Genomic DNA, 20,232 nt, shown 5'->3' on the forward strand with positions numbered 1-20,232 from the left:
TGGGCATGTGTGTGTGTTTGTGTGTGTGTGTGTGTGTGTGTGTATAGAATATACAATTACTTTACATATGCACATACATACACACTATATATATATCTATATATATATACACACGTAACTTTTCTGATTCTTTATCTGTCTGTGGCATTGTTCCAGCCTTTGTTAAATTTTGGTATTCTGTTATTTTGTTTGGGGTTATGTCACTCAAGAAGTCCTCAGTAATCCTTGAATATTAGATGAGTAGTGGTGAATAGCTATTTGTTTTCTATTGAGAATAAGTGATAGAGCTGAATTTGAGGTGGAAAAATTTGTTAAGAGTTATAAAGAACTTTTTCAATTCATACAGTTTATTAGACTAAAATTAGGAAACTTTTCCTTTCAGGATTTCAGGATAGGAATCACTCAGAGAACCATTTGAAGCACATGACCTTGCCTTAAGTTTTTGATTTTAAAATTAAAATAAAACTAGAATTTACATTAATTAAAAGGAATAGTAAATACAAAAAAAGCATAAGTAAAAAAAAAAGAAAACTCTAGACAGAATTCAAGAGGGATCACTTAATCCCTTTACAACAATACTCAAAATAAAATATTTGGATCCCAGTCAAGTGATACTTCATTCAGTGGCTCATTAAAAACAGAGTTCACTGGTCCACATGCATTTTGAAGATTTTTAAAAAGTTAACTTATTTCACTGGTTTTAATAATATTTTATTATAATGGTCATAAGGTGTTAGGATGGGGAAAAGAGCTGTTATATTGAGGTTTCATCTTTGGAGGATAAAAAGCCTAACAGCAGAAATACAAAAAAGATGACATGATCTTAACAATCTCTAGTTCCTTTATTATTCTAAGCTGTGTTCTATTATTTTTGTTTATATGCTTGCTAAAATTACTTGTTCACAGAAAGAATTTAATTATATATAAAACAAGATAGGCACAAGTGAAACTCTTGAATCAAGATGATAAAAAAGGGAATTATTCTCAGAATTACCTACCCACCTTAGTAAAACATATTTGGCTTTTCCTTTATCTGATAGCAATCACAGGGTGAATTTGTTATACTGAAGCCAGCTTGACCTTAGCCTAGAAGTGCTACCAGTTAACACTGCTGTGTTACCCAAAATGACGTGATAATAGAGATAGTGATGGTAGCTCCTGAGGTCAAGTCTAATACCACATCCCCTATAAAACTTTTTTTTTCATATCTATATTTACAAATGTATGAACATTTCGTATAGACAAGCACTATGCTTACTTGTTATATAAAAGTCTTGGGCTGCTTCTCTATCTTATATTTTAACCACCATTGTCAAACCTAAGTAGGGCAGGAGGATCTGTCCAGCGATAGATTTTCATGACTGTTATTAGTCTTACTGCTACAAACTGCAACATGTGTGGAGTAATGGAGGCTGTTCTATGGGGTGTTGGCTGGGATGGGCAAAATCTAAAAGAGGCAAGGAGATTAAGTTCAAATACTCTTTAAGATATTTTAGTTCTATGCCCCTCTGAAGCATTTTGGGGGTAGGTGAGGAATGGTTAAGGCTTAGTTTAAGTTTTACTTTTAATGCTTATTTTATCTCAAATTTACTGCATCTTAAAGTTTTGAGTAATTAGAAGTCTAAAATATTCAAAATTCTATTTCATCAATACCACAGAGTTAGTGAAAGAAAAATAATCATGTGATTTATAAATGTTCTTACCTTCACATCTTTGACATTCATCCTTGTTCCTTCCTTCCCAACAAAGATATCATCAATGTCCACAAGGATATACCTGTCCAAAGACAATGTCAGTCTCTTCCCTGACAAGAAGGAGATGGCATCTATGAAGATGAGCTTGTGCAGCCAAAAGTTTAAGTTGTTGCCAAAGAGAACTCGCTGAATTCCATCATGAAGCCCCAGATCCTGAATCACCGTCGCATAGAGTGGTTTGCTGGAGAAGGATGAAAGGGATTTTTCTGTCTGTAATTCAGTTAAAAGCACAGGCTGGTAGGTTGAATGATTATACTGGAAAATTGTCCAGTCTTCCCCAGGAAGAGGGCCTTTCTCAACCTTAGGGGCTTTGGTAATATGCAGCAAAGGAGACTGAGGGTTGACAAAACAGTCCTTTAGAGCTAGGTTATTGAAAAGGTTTAATGGAAAACCTTTTAATTGTGTACTTGGTGAGCTGTTTTCATTGGCTTTATGAAAACCAATTATACTAACACTGTATTCCACACAGTATTTTTCTAAAAGCTCTCGATTCCATGAGTCCATGCTGACATACTTCAGAATATTTTCATAAATAACTAAAATATATTTCCCTTTGCCATTATCCGTTAGAGGGGGTATGTCTCCCTTGCCAGGGGCAATGACCATATGGAACTGAAATCGGCTGGACTCCAAGATAGCGATAATATCTTGACCAAGTTGAGAGTACTGGCTCTCCACAAACAGGAGGACTGTAGGATCAGTTTTGGATGTATCAATAGGTTTGACTGTCTTCAGCTCCATTGACCGATATGGCAGGATTTTAACGTCAGTACATTCTGCTGCTGCAGTGGTTTCCATAAGTGTCATTTCCTGTTTATAGCCAGAGTAGAGGAAATAGGCAGAAATGACAATGCTCACCAAGCAAAAGGTGGCTAAGAGAACAATCAATGTTCGAAAACTTCTCCGAAGCTTCACAACAAGATTCATTTTTTAAAATACTGCTTTGGAAGCTTTTTCCAAGTTCTTTTCCTAAAGTGCCATCGTAAATAAAGTATGAAATGGTACAAATGCTACTTCCCACAAGTTCATGTAACCATTGCAAACCATGTAAAATGTTTGATGGGATTGCAAGCAAGTTAAAGTTGGAGGACAGTGGACTAGGAAAGTAAAAGTTGAAGAGATTTTGAATATGTCCAAAACCAAATGTTGCTGTAGAGTCCTCTAAACATTACCTGAAAAAGAGGAGAAATATAATGACTAAAACAAAAATAGTAATATAAGTATTTTCGTGTATACCTATGCTGATATATAAGAAACATACATATTAAAGATAAATTTAGTATGTTAATATGCTAAAATATTAATAATATAATAGTCTAGATTTTACTACTTAGAATGTAGTAGATTTTTTTCATGTCTTCAAGAACACAGACCCTATTTAATTTTGCCAAAATATACATCTATATAGAAATACTGATTGAGATTTTTCAAACTAGTCACCTCAAAAAAAAAAAGGTAAGAAATAAAGTTCTAGTGTACAATGGTAAAACCATAAAACTTATGGTAAAACCATAAAACCATAAATGGTAAAACCACCTTTTTAAAAACCATAAAACTTGCTTCTGCAAGGCTGGTAGACATTATATACTTACAGAATTAGAAAATCAGGTATCCGTGTGGGATTTGGACCAGTGCTTTTAAGTATCACTTAACATGCTTTTAAGTATCTACTTAGGTATCTGGAGTTCTAAGGTGAGGGGATGATTTTGTCTCAAATACATAGTAGTTACAGGTTCTTCCCTTTAGTAACATTCTTTTCTGAAGTCACAGGGAGACACTTGGCCTTCTTCACCATAACAGCCAAAATAGAGAGGATTTCTCTTTCACCATTCTTAGAAGCAAAGTGAGAGAGAAGCTATGGGAGAAAGAACAAAATGAGAAGAGGATCTTAGATCTTTTTAATGAAACAGAGGCCAGAAACCTAGATGAGAAGAAAAATCTTGACATGTTTTTCTCAAAGCACATTCCTAAATTTGGCTGATTTCTCTAATTATAATTAAAATTGTTTTCGATTATTACATTTTATCCAACAGTCAAGTGTTCTACTTCCCTTATCAATTTCCTTAAAAAGAAAAAAAGTAGAAAAAAAGAAAAAAAATTAGAAAGCATTAACCCCAGCTTTCCCAAATTGCTTCACCACAAATGGACATAATTTTCCATTATTTTTGACTCTGATTTTTAGTGAATTCCTTCCTATACAAATTTTCTTCATTCTCCTCAAAACTGTGTTAGACTAATTATGGAATTTTCTATTTCCCAGTTTACCAAAATAGCATCCCTAGAAAAGTAACCAAAATAGGTTATGTTTTTAATGTGATACATATACTTTAAGGTGTATATTATTGATGTACTATATCATAGAGAATCAAATTAGAGTGTTTTGTAATATGAGTTGTATATTCCATCACACTGCAAATATTTTATGTTTCTTTTTTATTTTTTAATTTGAAGAAACTGAATAATGATTAAAAGAATATTAGATTAAATGATTAAACATAGTATTATAGCGCTTTATTTTTATGTTCTGAAACACATTTTTTCTACTTAGTAATCTAAATTTTAAAAATCAACAATAAGTTGAAATAACATTTGTTTTTGTCTTAGATTTTGGGGAAAAAAATTTTAAACAATCTCAAAAGTACATGAGTTAAAAATTTTTAATTTCTACCAAACATTTTACTTCTTCAGATTCCAAATATATAAGTAGGCCTGAATTTTCCCCTTTGAAATAGTGAGCCAATTTAAAAAATCTCTCCAGTGATCTCAAATTCACTTTAAAGGAAAATTAACTCCACATGCTAGGGACTTACTAATACACTGTTATCAGACATAATTTTTAAGATAATTATTTGCTCCCCCAAAACCTTTCAATTTTTTTAAAGTTCTGTTCCCTTTGAATACATTGAATTATTATTTTACTAAAAAGAAATAAAATACAGTGATAAAAAGGCTTAGGTTTGGTATAAAATATATAAACCAATTATGGTCTACCCTCTACTTCTATGTATGTTTGAAAATGTTCATAAAGTACATTTTAAAATAAAAATCAAATTAAATTATATATATAAAATAAATATTGAAAGAGATTTGGAATTTGCCAAAGAAAGTTATCCAGTCTTTATTATATTCCTTCCCAGACTTCTCCAAGCTCATGTATTTGATTAAAAAATCCATTTAAGGAGACATGGAATCAGTCCCAGTCCCACTCCCACCCCACCCCACCCCACCCCTGCATCACTCCACAAAAGTAGAAATCTAATCCACATACTTTGGTGGTTTAGTATTTTCAGAATGCATTCAATCAGGAATTTGTAAAGAAACTAAGTGCATGCCAGGTTAATATTTGTTAAATCCTTATCTCTTCTGACATCAAAAATGTGACTTTTATTTTTGAATGTACAAAGTATGAGATGTCAGTTTTGCATATTAGAACAGCTCATTCTAATATGCAATAGTGAAAAGGAAATAAAAAAGCATATGGAACTAGAATCTGCCAACCAAAAGAATAAATAAAATTTAAATGTGACATTTATTTAAAATTAATAGATGCAGATTACCACCACTGTAGATATATGTTTCACTCTGTGTTTGTGTGCGTGTATGTGTGTGTGTTAATCGAATGAGTTATACTTTCCATTCAATCCTCCTGTTTATTCTTCCCTAGCAAAAACTGGCCAGTGGAGGTGAGGAAGCCTGAGCAATAAAAGATAATGTAACAAGGAAATTTACTTATGTCCTATGCCTGAGATAAGAAATGATATGGTATGCCAGAGATATAGTATATATATTTGGGGAGGGGAAAAATTTCCCCCCAGCCCACTTGGTTCATTGAGGTGTTCTAACAATTAAAATGAAAAAAAAAAAAAAAAGAAAGAAAGCAGAGGAAAAACAAAGTTAATTTCATATGTATGGAGGTCTCATAGATATAGGACTTAAGAAGTGACTAACGGAGGAGAGGGGGAAGATGGCGGAAGAGTAAGATGCAGAGATCACCTTCCTCCCCACAGATACATCAGAAATAGATCTACACGTGGAACAACTCCTACAGAACACCTACTGAATGCTGGCAGAGGACCTCAGACCTCCCAAAAGGCAAGAAACTCCCCACGTACCTGGGTAGGGCAAAAGAAAAAAGAATAAACAGAGACAAAAGGATAGGGACGGCACCTGCACCAGTGGGAAGGAGCTGTGAAGGAGGAAATGTTTCCACACACTAGGAGCCCCTTCGCGGGCGGAGACTGCGGGTGTTGGAGGGGAAAAGCTTCGGGGCCGCAGAGGAGAGCACAGCAACAGGGGTGTGGAGAGCAAAGCGGAGAGATTCCCGCACAGAGGATCGGTGCCGACCAGCACTCACCAGTCCGAGACGCTTGTCTGCTCACCAGCCGGGACGGGAGGGCCTGGGAGCTGAGGCTCGGGCTTCGGTCAGAGCGCCGGGAGAGGACTGGGGCTGGCGGCGTGAACACAGCCTGCAGGGGGTTAGTGCACCACGGCTAGCAGGGAGGGAGTCCGGGAAAAGGTCTGGACCTGCCGAAGAGGCAAGAGACTTTTTCTTCCCTCTTTGTTTCCTGGTGCACGAGGAGAAGGCATTAAGAGCGCTGCTTAAAGGAGCTACAGAGACGGCCGTGAGCCGCGGCTAACAGCGCGGACCCCAGAGACGGGCGTGAGACGCTAAGGCTGCTGCTGCCGCCACCAAGAAGCCTGTGTGCGAGCACAGGTCGCTCTCCACACCTCCCTTCCAGGGAGCCTGTGCAGCCCGCCACTGCCAGCGTCCCGGGATCCAGGGACAACTTCCCCGGGAGAACGCACGGCACACCTCAGGCTAGTGCAACGTCACGCCGTCCTCTGCCGCAACGTCACGCCGTCCTCTGCCGCCGCAGGACCGCCCTGCACGCCATGCCCCTCCCTCCCCGCCGGAGTGAGCCAGACTCCTGAATCAGCGGCTCCTTTAACCCCGTCCTGTCCGAGCAAAGAACAGACGCCCTCCAGTGACCTACACGCAGAGGCGGGGCCAAATCCAAAGCTGAGCCCCGGGAGCTGTGCGAACAAAGAAGAGAAAGGGAAATCTCTCCCAGCAGCCTCAGGAGCAGCGGATTAAATCTGCACAATCAACTTGATGTACCCTGCATCTGTGGAATACCTGAATAGACAACGAATCATCCCACATTGAGGAGGTGGACTTCGGGAGCGATGATATATATATATATTTTTTTTTTTTCCCTTTTTCTCTTTTTGTGAGTGTGTGTGTGTATGCTTCTGTGTGATATTTTGTCTGTATAGCTTTGCTTTCACCATTTTTCCTAGGGTTCTATCCATCCGTTTTTTTTTTTTAACTTAAAAAATATTTTTTCTAAAATAACTATTTTTTATTTTAATAACTTTATTTATTTTATCTTACTTTATTTTACTTTATTTTATCCTCTTTCTTTCTTACTTTCTACTTTATCTCCCTTTAATTCTGAGCCCTGTGGATGAAAGGCTCTTGGTGCTGCAGCCAGGAGTCATTGCTTTGCCTCTGAGGTGGGAGAGCCAACTTCAGGGCACTGGTCCACAAGGGAACTCCCAGCTCCATGTAATATCAAACGGCGAAAATCTCCCAGAGATCTCCATCTCAACACCAACACCCAGCTTCACTCAACGACCAGCAAGCTACAGTGCTGGACACCCTATGCCAAACAACTAGCAAGACAGGAACACAACCCCACCCATTAGCAGAGAGGCTGCCTAAAATCATAATAAGTCCACAGACACACCAAAATACACCACCAGACGTGGACCTGCCCACCAGAAAGACAAGATCCAGCCTCATTCACCGGAACACAGGCACTAGTCCCCTCCACCAGGAAGCCTACACAATGCACTGAACCAACTTTAGCCACTGGGGACAGACAACAAAAACAACGGGAACTACGAACCTGCAGCCTGCAAAAAGGAGACCCCAAACACAGTAAGATAAGCCAAATGAGAAGACAGAAAAACACACAACAGATGAAGGAGCAAGATAAAAACCCACCAGACCTAACAAATGAAGACGAAATAGGCAGTCTACCCAAAAAAGAATTCAGAATAATGATAGTAAAGATGATCCAAAATCTTGGAAATAGAATAGAGAAAATGCAAGAAACATTTAACAAGGACCTAGAAGAACTAAAGATGAAACAAGCAACGGTGAACAACACAATAAATGAAATTTGAAATACTCTAGAAGGGATCAATAGCAGAATAACTGAGGCAGAAGAATGGATAAGTGACCTGGAAGATAAAATAGTGGAAGTAACTACTGCAGAGCAGAATAAAGAAAAAAGAATGAAAAGAACCAAGGACAGTCTCAGAGACCTCTGGGACAACATTAAATGCACCAACATTCGAATTATAGGGGTTCCAGAAGAAGAAGAGAAAAAGAAAGGGACTGAGAAAATATTTGAAGAGATTATAGTTGAAAACTTCCCGAATATGGGAAAGGAAATTGTTAATCAAGTCCAGGAAGCACAGAGAGACCTAGAAAGGATAAATCCAAGGAGAAACACACCAAGACACATATTAATCAAACTGTCAAAAATTAAATACAAAGAAAACATATTAAAAACAGCAATGGAAAAACAACAAATAACACACAAGGGAATCCCCATAAGGTTAACAGCTGATCTTTCATCAGAAACTCTGCAAGCCAGAAGGGACTGGCAGGACATATTTAAAGTAATGAAGGAGAAAACCCTACAACCAAGATTACTCTACCCAGCAAGGATCTCATTCAGATTTGACAGAGAAATTAAAACCTTTACAGACAAGCAAAAGCTGAGAGAGTTCAGTACCACCAAACCAGCTTTACAACAAATGCTAAAGGATCTTCTCTAGGCAAGAAACACAACAGAGGGAAAAGACCTACAATAACAAACTCAAAACAATTAAGAAAATGGGAATAGGAACATATATATTGATAATTACCTTAAATGTAAATGGATTAAATGCTCCCACCCAAAGACACAGACTGGCTGAATGGATACAAAAACAAGACCCATATATATGCTGTCTACAAGAGACCCACTTCAGACCTAGAGACACATAGAGACTGAAAGTGAGGGGATGGAAAACGATATTTCATGCAAATGGAAACCAAAAGAAAGCTGGAGTAGCAATTCTCATATCAGACAAAATAGACTTTAAAATAAAGACTATTACAAGAGACAAAGAAGGACACTACATAATGATCAAGGAATCGATCCAAGAAGAAGATATAACAATTGTAAATATTTATGCACCCAACATAGGAGCACCTCAATGCATAAGGCAAATACTAACAGCCATAAATGGGGAAATCGACAGTAACACAACCATAGTAGGGGACTTTAACACCCCACTTTCACCCATGGACAGATCATCCAAAATGAAAATAAATAAGGAAACACAAGCTTTAAATGATACATTAAACAAGATGAACTTAATTGATATTTGTAGGGCATTCCATCCAAAAACAATAGAATACACATTTTTCTCAAGTGCTCATGGAACATTCTCCAGGATAGATCATATCTTGGGTCACAAATCAAGCCTTGGTAAATTTAAGAAAATTGAAATTGTATCAAGTATCTTTTCCAACCACAACGCTATGAGACTAGATATCAATTACAGGAAAAGATCTGTAAAAAATACAAACACATGGAGGCTAAACAATACACTACTTAATAACCAAGTGATCACTGAATAAATCAAAGAGGAAATCAAAAAGTACCTAGAAACAAATGACAATGGAGACACGATGACCCAAAACCTATGGGATGCAGCAAAAGAAGTTCTAAGGGGGAAGTTTATAGCAATACAATCCTACCTTAAGAAACAGGAAACATCTTGAATAAACAACCTAACCTTGCAACTGAAGCAATTAGAGAAAGAAGAACAAAAAAACCCCAAAGTTAGCAGCAGGAAAGAAATCATAAAGATTAGATCAGAAATAAATGAAAAAGAAATGAAGGAAATTATAGCAAAGATCAATAAAACTAAAAGCTGGTTCTTTGAGTAGATAAACAAACTTGATAAACCATTAGCCAGACTCATCAAGAAAAAAAGGGAGAAGCCTCAAATCAATAGAATTAGAAATGAAAAAGGAGAAGTAACAACTGACACTGCAGAAATAAAAAAGATCATGAGAGATTACTACAAGCAACTCTATGCCAATAAAATGGACAACCTGGAAAAATGGACAAATTCTTAGAAATGCACAACCTGCCAAGACTGAATCAGGAAGAAATAGAAAATATGAACAGACCAATCACAAGCACTGAAATTGAAACTGTGATTAAAAATCTTCCAACAAACAAAAGCCCAGGACCAGATGGCTTCACAGGCGAATTCTATCAAACTTTTAGAGAAGAGCTAACACCTATCCTTCTGAAACGCTTCCAAAATATAGCAGAGGGAGGAACACTCCCAAACTCATTCTACGAGGCCACCATCACCCTGATACCAAAACCACACAAGGATGTCACAAAGAAAGAAAACTACAGACCAATATCAGTGATGAATATAGATGCAAAAATCCTCAACAAAACACTAGCAAACAGAATCCAGCACATTAAAAGGATCATATACCATGATCAAGTGGGGTTTATTCCAGGAATGCAAGGGTTCTTCAATATACGCAAATCAGTCAATGTGATACACCATATTAACAAATTGAAGGAGAAAAGCCATATGATCATCTCAATAGATGCAGAGAAAGCTTTTGACAAAATTCAACACCCATTTATGATAAAAACCCTGCAGAAAGTAGGCATAGAGGGAACTTTCCTCAACATAATAAAGGCCATATATGACAAACCCACAGCCAACATCATCCTCAATGGTGAAAAACTGAAAGCATTTCCACTAAGATCAGGAACAAGACAAGGTTGCCCACTCTCACCACTCTTATTCAACATAGTTTTGGGAGTTTTACCCACAGCAATCAGAGAAAAAATGGAAATAAAAGGAATCCAAATCGGAAAAGAAGAAGTAAAGCTGTCACTGTTTGCATATGACATGATGCTATACATAGAGAATCCTAAATATGCTACCAGAAAACTACTAGAGCTAATCAATGAATTTGGCAAAGTAACAGGATACAAAATTAATGCACAGAAATCTCTGGCATTCCTATACACTAATGATGAAAAATCTGAAAGTGAAATCAAGAAAACATTCCCATTTACCATTGCAACAAAAGGAATAAAATATCGAGGAATAAACCTGCCTAAGGAGACAAAAGACCTGTATGCAGAAAATTATAAGACACTGATGAAAGAAATTAAAGATGATACAAATAGATGGAGAGATATACCATGTTCTTGGATTGGAAGAATCAACATTGTGAAAATGACTCTACTACCCAAAGCAATCTACAGATTCAGTGCAATCCCTATCAAACTACCACTGGTATTTTTCACAGAACTAGAACAAAAAAATTTCGAAACAATAAATGCTGAAGAGGGTGTGGAGAAAAGGGAACACTCTTGCACTGCTGGTGGGAATGTGAATTGGTACAGCCACTATGGAGAACAGTATGGAAGTTCCTTAAAAAACTACAAATAGAACTACCATATGACCCAGCAATCCTACTACTGGGCATATACCCTGAGAAAACCATAATTCAAAAACAGTCATGTACCAAAATGTTCATTGCAGCTCTATTTACAATAGCCAGGACATGGAAGCAACCTAAGTGTCCATCATCGGGTGAATGTATAAAGAAGATGTGGTACATATATACAATGGAATATTACTCAGCCATAAAAAGAAACGAAATTGAGTTATTTGAAGTTAGGTGGATGGACCTAGAGTCTGTCATACAGAGTGAAGTAAGTCAGAAAGAGAAAGACAAATACCGTATGCTTACACATATATATGGAATCTAAGAAAAAAAAAATGTCATGAAGAACCTAGGGGTAAGACAGGAATAAAGACACAGACCTACTAGAGAATGGACTTGAGGATATGGCGAGGGGGAAGGGTAAGTTGTGAAAAGTGAGAGAGTGGCATGGACATATATACACTACCAAACGTAAAATAGATAGCTAGTGGGAAGCAGCCACATAGCACAGGAAGATCAGCTCGGTGCTTTGTGACCACCTAGAAGGGTGGGATAGGGAGGGTGGGAGGGAGGGAGATGCAAGAGGGAAGAGATATGGGAACATATGTATATGTATAACTGATTCACTTTGTTATAAAGCAGAAAGTAACACACCATTGTAAAGCAATTATACTCCAATAAAGATGTGAAAAAAAAAAAAAAAGAAGTGACCAAAGCAAGCAGCTTTTAGGCAAAGAAACAATAAATTTGAGAGTAATTGACAGACAAAGAAACTTGGGCTTGGGTACTAGTTAGTGTAGAATCTAAGCAGTTTGTTTACACAGCCTTTTCTACTCTGAATTCCCTATCTCTGGTGATAAAGATGTCTCCTTACCTCCTGCTTCAGGGAAGGTACCTTTCACATGGGAGATTACTTCCTAATTTCTGGAGACAAAGTAGAGGTAGAGTATTCTTCTCACACTGGCTGTTTCTTAAGTAACTTTAATTCCAAATAATCAATATGCCACTTTGGCACATTTGGGGTGGCTTCCCTGAGCCCCAACAATGTATATTGATCTCTGCCCCCAGTTCCTGGCACAGAGCTCCTAAATCCCTTGTAATTTCCTTGGTGATACGAGTGTCTTTCGTCCTAATGAGGTGATACGAGCAGGACCCTGTGGGGCTACTGGGCACAAAAGCCTTCCTGTGCCCCCTATTTATTTGATTACAGGAAATAGTCTTCATTCAGCCTCCATGACCTTCCCTGAGTTCCAACCGGCAGGTTCAAACAATTATTCATTAGGGAAGGGAGAGGATACAAGACAAGGGAGAAACAACAGTCAAGAGAAACAATAGTGCAGCCTTGGGGCAAGGTTCTGGTTCCCCAACAAGGGATACACACAATATCTTTGAACTGTTTTGCAAATACTGAAACCCCTACCAGGCGGGAGAAGTTAACGGTTAACGGTTAACTTCGATATGGTGCCCACAGGCACGTAGACCCCAGACTGTTGGAATCAGAAGGTTGATGATGCTGACTCCCACTAACCTCACCACCAACCAATCAGAAGAATGTCCATGAGAGGATCATGCTCTCTTTGAACCACTACCATTAAACCCCTTACTTCAGGTTGGGACACACAGTTTTAAGGGTATTAGCCCACTGTGGCTCCCTTTGCCTGGCAAAGCTATAAAGCTATTCTTTTCTACTTCACCCAAAATTCTGTCTCAGAGACTTAGTTCAGTATCAGGGTACACAGGCTGGATTCAGCTTCAGAGGCAACAGTTAGTGGGTTCCTGGATGGGAGCTGGGCACCAGAAAGACCAAACAATAGTTAGAAGCTTGGAACTTTCAGCCCAGCCCTATCCTCTAGGAAGTGGAGAGGGGCTAGAAATGACTGATCACGCCAATGCAATGAAGCCTCTATAAAACCTCCCAAAGTACTGGGCTTAGAGAGCTTCCAGGTTTGGGAACACATCCACTCACTGGGAGGGTGACACACCTCCAACTCTGTGAGGACAGAAGGTCCTACTCTCAGGACTGTACCAGCCCTTGCCTTATGGATCTCTTCATCTAGTTGTTCATCTGTATCCTTTATCATATAATAAACCGGTAAAACTAAGCAGGTGTTTCCTTGAGTTCTGTGAGCTGTTTTAGCAAATAATCAAATCCAAGGTGGGGCGTCATGGGGACCTCCGATCTGTAGCCAAGTTGGACAGAGCCAGGGACCTACTACTTGTGATTGGATCTGAAGAGGGGAGCAGTCTTATGGGACCGAGCCCCTAACCTATGGGGTCTGTGCTAACTCCAGTTAGTGTCAAATTTGAATTGTAGGACGCCTGGCTGGTGTCACAAAGCACTGCTTGGTGTGTGGGGGAGAACCGCACACACCTTGTGTTGGAAGTGTTATGAGTGTGATAGTAGTGCGAGAGTAAAGGAGAAACATACAGGAGGAAAAGTAGGTTTTCTATATGCCTATCTAGTACTGTGACCATTAAAAAAAAAAAAAAGGCAAGGCAAAATGCAAGGAGGTAGGAACACCAACTTAAGCACCTTGGAAAGGTCAAATAAGACAATCGAGATTATTTTTAAAGACACATGTATGTTAAATGAGTCATATAAAACTAAGAATATTCATTTAAAGATAATGGTGAAGACATTAAAATGCTGCTCCAAAAGTCTAAAAATTATGTGGCATGTGTTTTTAAGGAGTCTATGTGATATGTTAAATTTTAATTTTACCTTAATAAAATGCATTGTGAAGGATGAACCTGAGACCAATTAGCAACGAATTGGCACAAACAGGAGCACTTGGTCTGCTTTCCCCTTCCACCATGATGTTGGTCTTTTGTTACCGAATGAATGGACAAATGTGTGGATGACTGAGTAAACTGTATCTGTGAAGAACTGATATTTCCTCAAGCACCATACCAAGCAAATTAAATAGACTTTGATCCCAATTCTGCTGAATCTGGCTTTCACATATCCTAATAAATCTATTGTTAAAAATTTGGAAAGGGAGACCTTCTCATTATTTTGGCAACAATCTATCCCGAAATTCCAGTTGTGTGATCCCTGTGCAGACTTTGATGAGAAAAAAAGCAAGGCATTTTTAGGTGCTGCTTTCCTTGTTCTCATTCTTTTTCGTTTTTTAACTTCTGATCTTCCAAGTGTGACTCATCATATCAATAGTAGTGGAATAAATAGTTCCCAGAATTTCCCTCTTTTAAGATTAGATAGTATGAAAAAATTATTGTTCTGTGTATCTGTTTTAAAATCGCTCTTTGACTTATTTCCAAACTGTGTTTATAGATTTTCTAAAATAGTCTGCAAAGTCCATTTACCAAGGGGTCTCAATCATTATAAATTTTTAGTAATATCAGGTAGCAGCAGAGAAATTAGTGAACAAAGCAACTGCAGGTACTAGAGTGATTTTTGGCAAGAAGGAAATTCAGAAGTAAGCCAGGGGCTAAGAATTGCAATGATTGTATGTGTGATTGTTTCTTTCTAGAACGTGAACTGATGAACTATACAGAACATCCAAGAGGCTCTTAAAGTTCAGCTGAAATTGAAAAAAAAAGAGAAACTATTTACCAGCATTTAATGAGTAGCTACTACTTGCCAGTCATTATGCTACTTTCTTTGCATTCATCATCCTGTTTAGCCATTATTAGTCTATTTTTTAAATGAAGAAATTGAGGTTTAGAGGGTTTAGGAAAAAGACTGAGATTATACCATGAGTGATTTGTGATGCTAGAGTTCTATTTTCTCACAGTTGCACTGATGAGAAAAATAAAAATTAAGTTAGTTGAAACCAAACTCTTAACAGTTACTATAATTAAGTACTTTAACACAAATATTGGCAAGTTTTATTTCAACTTTAACAATTCAGATATTCAAAGCTAAAAATATCTAACAAAAATGCAGAAAACATCTATAAGTGAATTGGATCAGATCAAAAGAAGCTGTGTTGTAAGTCGGGATGACATAAGAATTGCAATAATTTGACCACCTTTGACTTTTCATGATACATGGGGGGGAAAACATTTTATTAAGTATCCCATTTCTACATGCTTCATGAGATTTTTGTTTGCCCTTAGGAATATTATGAAGAATTAGCTTATATTTCATATAAATAAAGCAGTGTTTTTAATTAAAAACTGTACTATGTACACAGTTAACCATGCATTCAAATATATTAATGGCACCTTCAATCTCTAGGGGAGAATTCCAAAATTTATAACCATATTTCAAGAGAGATACTCTTTTTTTTTCAAATTATAGGTCAACACCACATAAAAGAAAAAAAAATAGATGAGAATAGAAATATTGATGTACTTCACGAAGTGTAAGGTAAATAGTGCTTTAGGAAACATGTTTGGGGTGTGTGTGTGTGTGTGTGTGTATTTATTTGTGTTCTGGGTCCCAATGCAAGATTATTTTTTATTCTGAGTCAGGGTCTAAAGTTTTTGCAAAACACTACTCAAGAGAGCACAGATAATTCAAATCGTTTAACCTGGTTTTATAAATACTGAAGACGTTTTAGCTGTAGATGAATGTAGTCTCCTATGATTCCAAGTGGTTCCTGAAAATATCCACTATTGACTCAAGTTAGGAATTGGTTGATAACATGTAGTTTGGTCACTTGGCGCTCCTTTCAGCTTCCAGGACACAAAGTATTGTGATATTATTCTTGGCAACAACCAAAGCCGCATATATAACTTCTTTCAAATAAAGGTGTAAAGTGATGAGTAATTGTTATATTTACTCAAAATCAAAGAAGTGTATTTATTTTATGATTTTCTGCAATAAGGATATTTTCTACCCTTGTAAATAACCAGTTGACTATTACTTAACTTTTATACATTTCATATTTTCTTGACTTCAGTGACATAACATACACTTATTTCAGTCCTCAAGTGTGCATTTTTATCAGTACAACTCCTAAAAGTGTCATTTCAAACATAATGATAACATTACTACCACCATAGTATATTGTAACATCATATTATACTAGGTACATAGCTCTGAGCTATCAGCTGTATTCACACTTCAAAAGGCAACTCAGTAAATAGAAAAGTAAATTTCAGTTGATTTCTTTTCTCATCATTTCTTAGAGATATATATAGTGCCTATTTACCATTTTCCTAGGTCTTGTTTTCTAAAGCAGAGAAACAATATGATTTTTCAAAAAGAATCCATTTTTATTAAAATCAAACTGTAAATATCTATATATTTATCTTGTTTATCAGAAAAACATGGGAACTTTGAGAAGGAAAATACTAAATGGATATTTATTCTGCTTTACCACATAAGATTTCTAGATAGAGTAGCAGAAATGCTATTTGTGACCAAGTGGGGTGATCTAGTAAAATAATCATTGTGTAAAACTGTTTGTATTTATATTTAAAATTTCATTATTGATTTTTTGCCCTTAACACTACTGAAATAATGATATCTCCAGTATGGTCCAGAATTAAGTAGAATTAAACCACTTTGAAATGCCTGTATCTTTCCTAAAGATTCCTGAAATCCAGGCAACTCCCTTAGAAACTTGGGATGACTTTGGATACATCTGTGGCATCTGTCTCATTTTTGTCTAGATTTGGGGGTAATATTTACAATGGGACATTCAAAATCAAACTAGGACCAGATAAGCTGTCTAAAATTCAATTTTGGATATGCTTCTATTTTCTCCTTTAGGTAAGAAGCAAAGGCATTCATCCAACATTCATTCAACACATAAATGTATCAACGTTTATTAACAGCCTACTATTTTCCATGTACATCTACAAATTCAGCGTATATCATCTCATCATAAAACAAAAAACAAAAAACCTACCTTATTTTGCTTTCATTTGTTCTTAATTTCTTCTCTTTATTTACTATCTATTTTTCTTTCATTTCTAGAAAGTCTTTTTTATTTTTTTAACACTGGATATAAAACTTGTGCTAATGAATTTATTGTGAAGTGTGGCCATTAATCAGCCAATCTATATGACAATATTTCCTATCACCATTTTATTTTCTCTCCATATAAACAATTTACATGGGAGCTACAAAAGATGACTGAGGAAATACAATGGTTTGCTTACTTATTTAGATATAATCTTAACCATTTTCTCTCAAAAGTAGGCTCTTTTTCTATAAGTTGTTACATCTACAAAGGTGAAATGAAAAAATTTTAAAAAGCTGACACTACTACTTTCTTTGTGCAAATTATTAAATAAATCTTATTACAAAAGCATGAAAAATTTGAAAACCTAGAAAAATAAAAATGAAATGAATATTGCTCAACAAAATCCTCTCATATATTTCTTCCTAGTGTCTTCTCGATATGTAGTTTATAATCTGGTTTTATGTAGCTGTGATTACACGATAAACATAATTTTTATCCTACCTTTTAACTTAAAATTATAACATAACTAGTTATAATAAAAGGAACACGTGATTGAGAAGTCCTTCTTATATCCATCATTGTTTTTTTCATTTCTTTTCCCCCAACTATATACACTCTGATGATTTCAATACCTTTTTAAACCTGGTAGACCCATCACCTAACTCCTCAATTTACGCTACAAAGAAAATAGAAAGTGAGGGTTGAACCAGCTAAACATCACCCAGGGAGCCAAACTGACTCCCATCAATGTTTCTCAAACCTAAGGAAGTATCACTTTACTTGCTTACTTGCTTCCTGGTTCTGTGGAAAATATATATCTCTTTTAAAGTTATTTTATTTCCTTTCACCCCTAAGTCTTTTCTAGAACTTCAACCTCTCTTTTCTGAGGATTTAAAAACTGGGGATAATCATGTTAGTAATTCACTATAAACAGCGTTTGCATATGTTTTGTCTGGTAATTATAATATTTTAATATCTGAATGGCTTTAGTCGCCACCATTTGCTCACTAATTTAAGTCTATCTGCCTGTCCTGTATTTATTTTAGTTTAAGACTATAATCTTCTTCACAAATTTAACTCACACCTGTGTTCATACAAGTTCCTCTCACAGTTGCCCCCTACCCCAGCCCTAGCTACTGCCTTAATCTTTCTCTGCACCTTTAAAGTCAAACTTTTTGAAGGTTTTCTCTTGCAAAATTCTTTCCTCTTGTTATTCCTGCACTTTACATGTTGACCCATTTGCAGTTCTGGAATGACCAAAGCTGTCTCTCCTCTTTCTAAGTTTGACCAGCTCTGTTTCACTTTTAGAGATTCAGTTTAGATAAAGCCGCAACAAGAAAATCACTCTCCCTCCCCTGCCTTGCAAACGTTAGTTTAAATGAGTTTCAATTTAATTACTCATGAATTCCCATGAAGCCAGGGACTGTGATTTATTCAGAATTGAATCTTCAGCACACTGTAGACCACCTTGTAAGTCATATATTAACAAAAAAACATTCAATGACACTTAAAGGTGGTCAGGTAGACTTTACTCAAGACCACTGTGATAGGTATAGGGACCACTGCAATGGGTTTTATAGTGGTGGAGAGAGATGGGCTCAACTCCGAATACAGTATGGGCAAGTAGGAATTTATAGCCAAGAATCAGAGTGGGAGTCAGTGAATGGAAAATTACTAAGAGGAAACATTCTATGTAAGGGAGGTTCTAGCTAAAACTACCTAACGGGATTCTTGCTAAAGACAGGCTGGGATTATGAGACATCGTCTTGGGGATGGTGGAGGATGAGGAAACTGAGTGGATACTGAAGGTGATCAGATATCGAGGTGGGGGTGAAGGGGTTCTGGGTAAACTGAGTGAGCAGGATTCTTGTGAAAACTAGATTTTGCAAGAAAGTGCACACCTGGGAGAATGTTCAGAAGCCTGCTTAGAGTTTGGTCAAGCAAAGAGTCTTTGTCTCATGTATGAAACAATGCTGATTTATGCTAAATCAGCAACTTATTCACATCTTGCATATATTAAACTTTTTCCTCTACCTCAAGGAATAGCTCAAATGCTATCTTCTCCAGAAACTTGTGGGGTGGGAGAAAAAGTCTGAGCTTCAATTTCGTCATTGGGAAACTAAAGAAAAGTAGCTGTTTATCTTTCTATTTCCATGTATCCATTAAAAAGGGAGATTTGAAAGGATACTCATTAAGAGATTGATCATCTATGTCTTTCTTATACTCTTCTATATCATTTGAATTTTCTGCAGGAACCATGAAGTATATTTATAAAAAGCACAAAAAATCTAAGTAGAAAATTTAAAAGGAGGTGAATCTGATAATATTAAGGTTGCTTCAAACTCTAAAATTCTGTAATTTTGTGAATAATAAGCCTTCCCTATTCATTCTGATCCCTGATAACCATTCTTCCTCTAAATAGCTGAAGAATATGTCGTCCATATATTTTTTGTGATACCCTTACATTTTTGTTAAACGTATTTAAGTCTTCCCAAGATGATTGTGGGTACATTTTCAATAGACTAGTCTGTTTATTAAACTTCTCTTTTCACACTAAACTACTTTCCCTCCCCTCAAGCATAACCCAATACTAAATTAGACACATAGTTGAAACTTAATAATCTTGACTAAATCAGTTAAATTTATATTCCATGTTAGTATATTTGTAATCGTTCTATTGGAACAATGATCTCAGAATTCAAACCTAAGATTTTGAAAATTGGAAAATCAATTGCACCAAATTATCTCTAAGTTTACTTATAACTAAAATATTATGATGCATCAGTTGTTTCTCATGAGTCCAAATTTGTCAGAAGATACAGGTAAATAATTCTTTAAAAATACCATATTCATATTAATCTGTTATTGAAATGAAAAATACAGTACTTGGATTAAAAAGGGTGGCAGGATCCCCAAATGGCAAAGTTTTGTCTACCCCTGAGATAGGCACTGGCATCTCTGATCAACCTGAGTCTTCAAGGAGCAGCAGATACGCATCCATCCATTTGCCTGAGTTGATTTGCAAAATTTGTTCAAGACC

At 36.6% G+C, this 20,232-nt stretch overlaps 1 protein-coding gene across 2 annotated transcripts in view; it reads right to left on the minus strand.

Annotated features, from left to right (window-relative positions):
- The window catches only part of LOC114902827 (bifunctional heparan sulfate N-deacetylase/N-sulfotransferase 4), a 280,430-nt gene that overhangs the window by 236,949 nt on the left and 23,249 nt on the right, over positions 1-20,232 (minus strand). Inside the window, exon 2 of one of the 2 annotated variants that reach the window (XM_029235475.1) lies at positions 1,704-2,926. In XM_029235475.1, coding sequence (XP_029091308.1) covers positions 1,704-2,681 — 978 coding nt within the window. In that variant the 5' untranslated portion in view covers positions 2,682-2,926. Of the gene's footprint in view, positions 1-1,703; positions 2,927-20,232 lie in introns of those variants that run through there. The other variant, XM_029235476.1, reaches the window with a different exon arrangement.

Source organism: Monodon monoceros, unplaced genomic scaffold (assembly GCF_005190385.1).
Source record: "Monodon monoceros isolate NGI ecotype Baffin Bay Population unplaced genomic scaffold, NGI_Narwhal_1 Super_Scaffold_20, whole genome shotgun sequence".
In the NCBI taxonomy this organism is placed as follows: Eukaryota; Metazoa; Chordata; class Mammalia; order Artiodactyla; family Monodontidae; genus Monodon; species Monodon monoceros.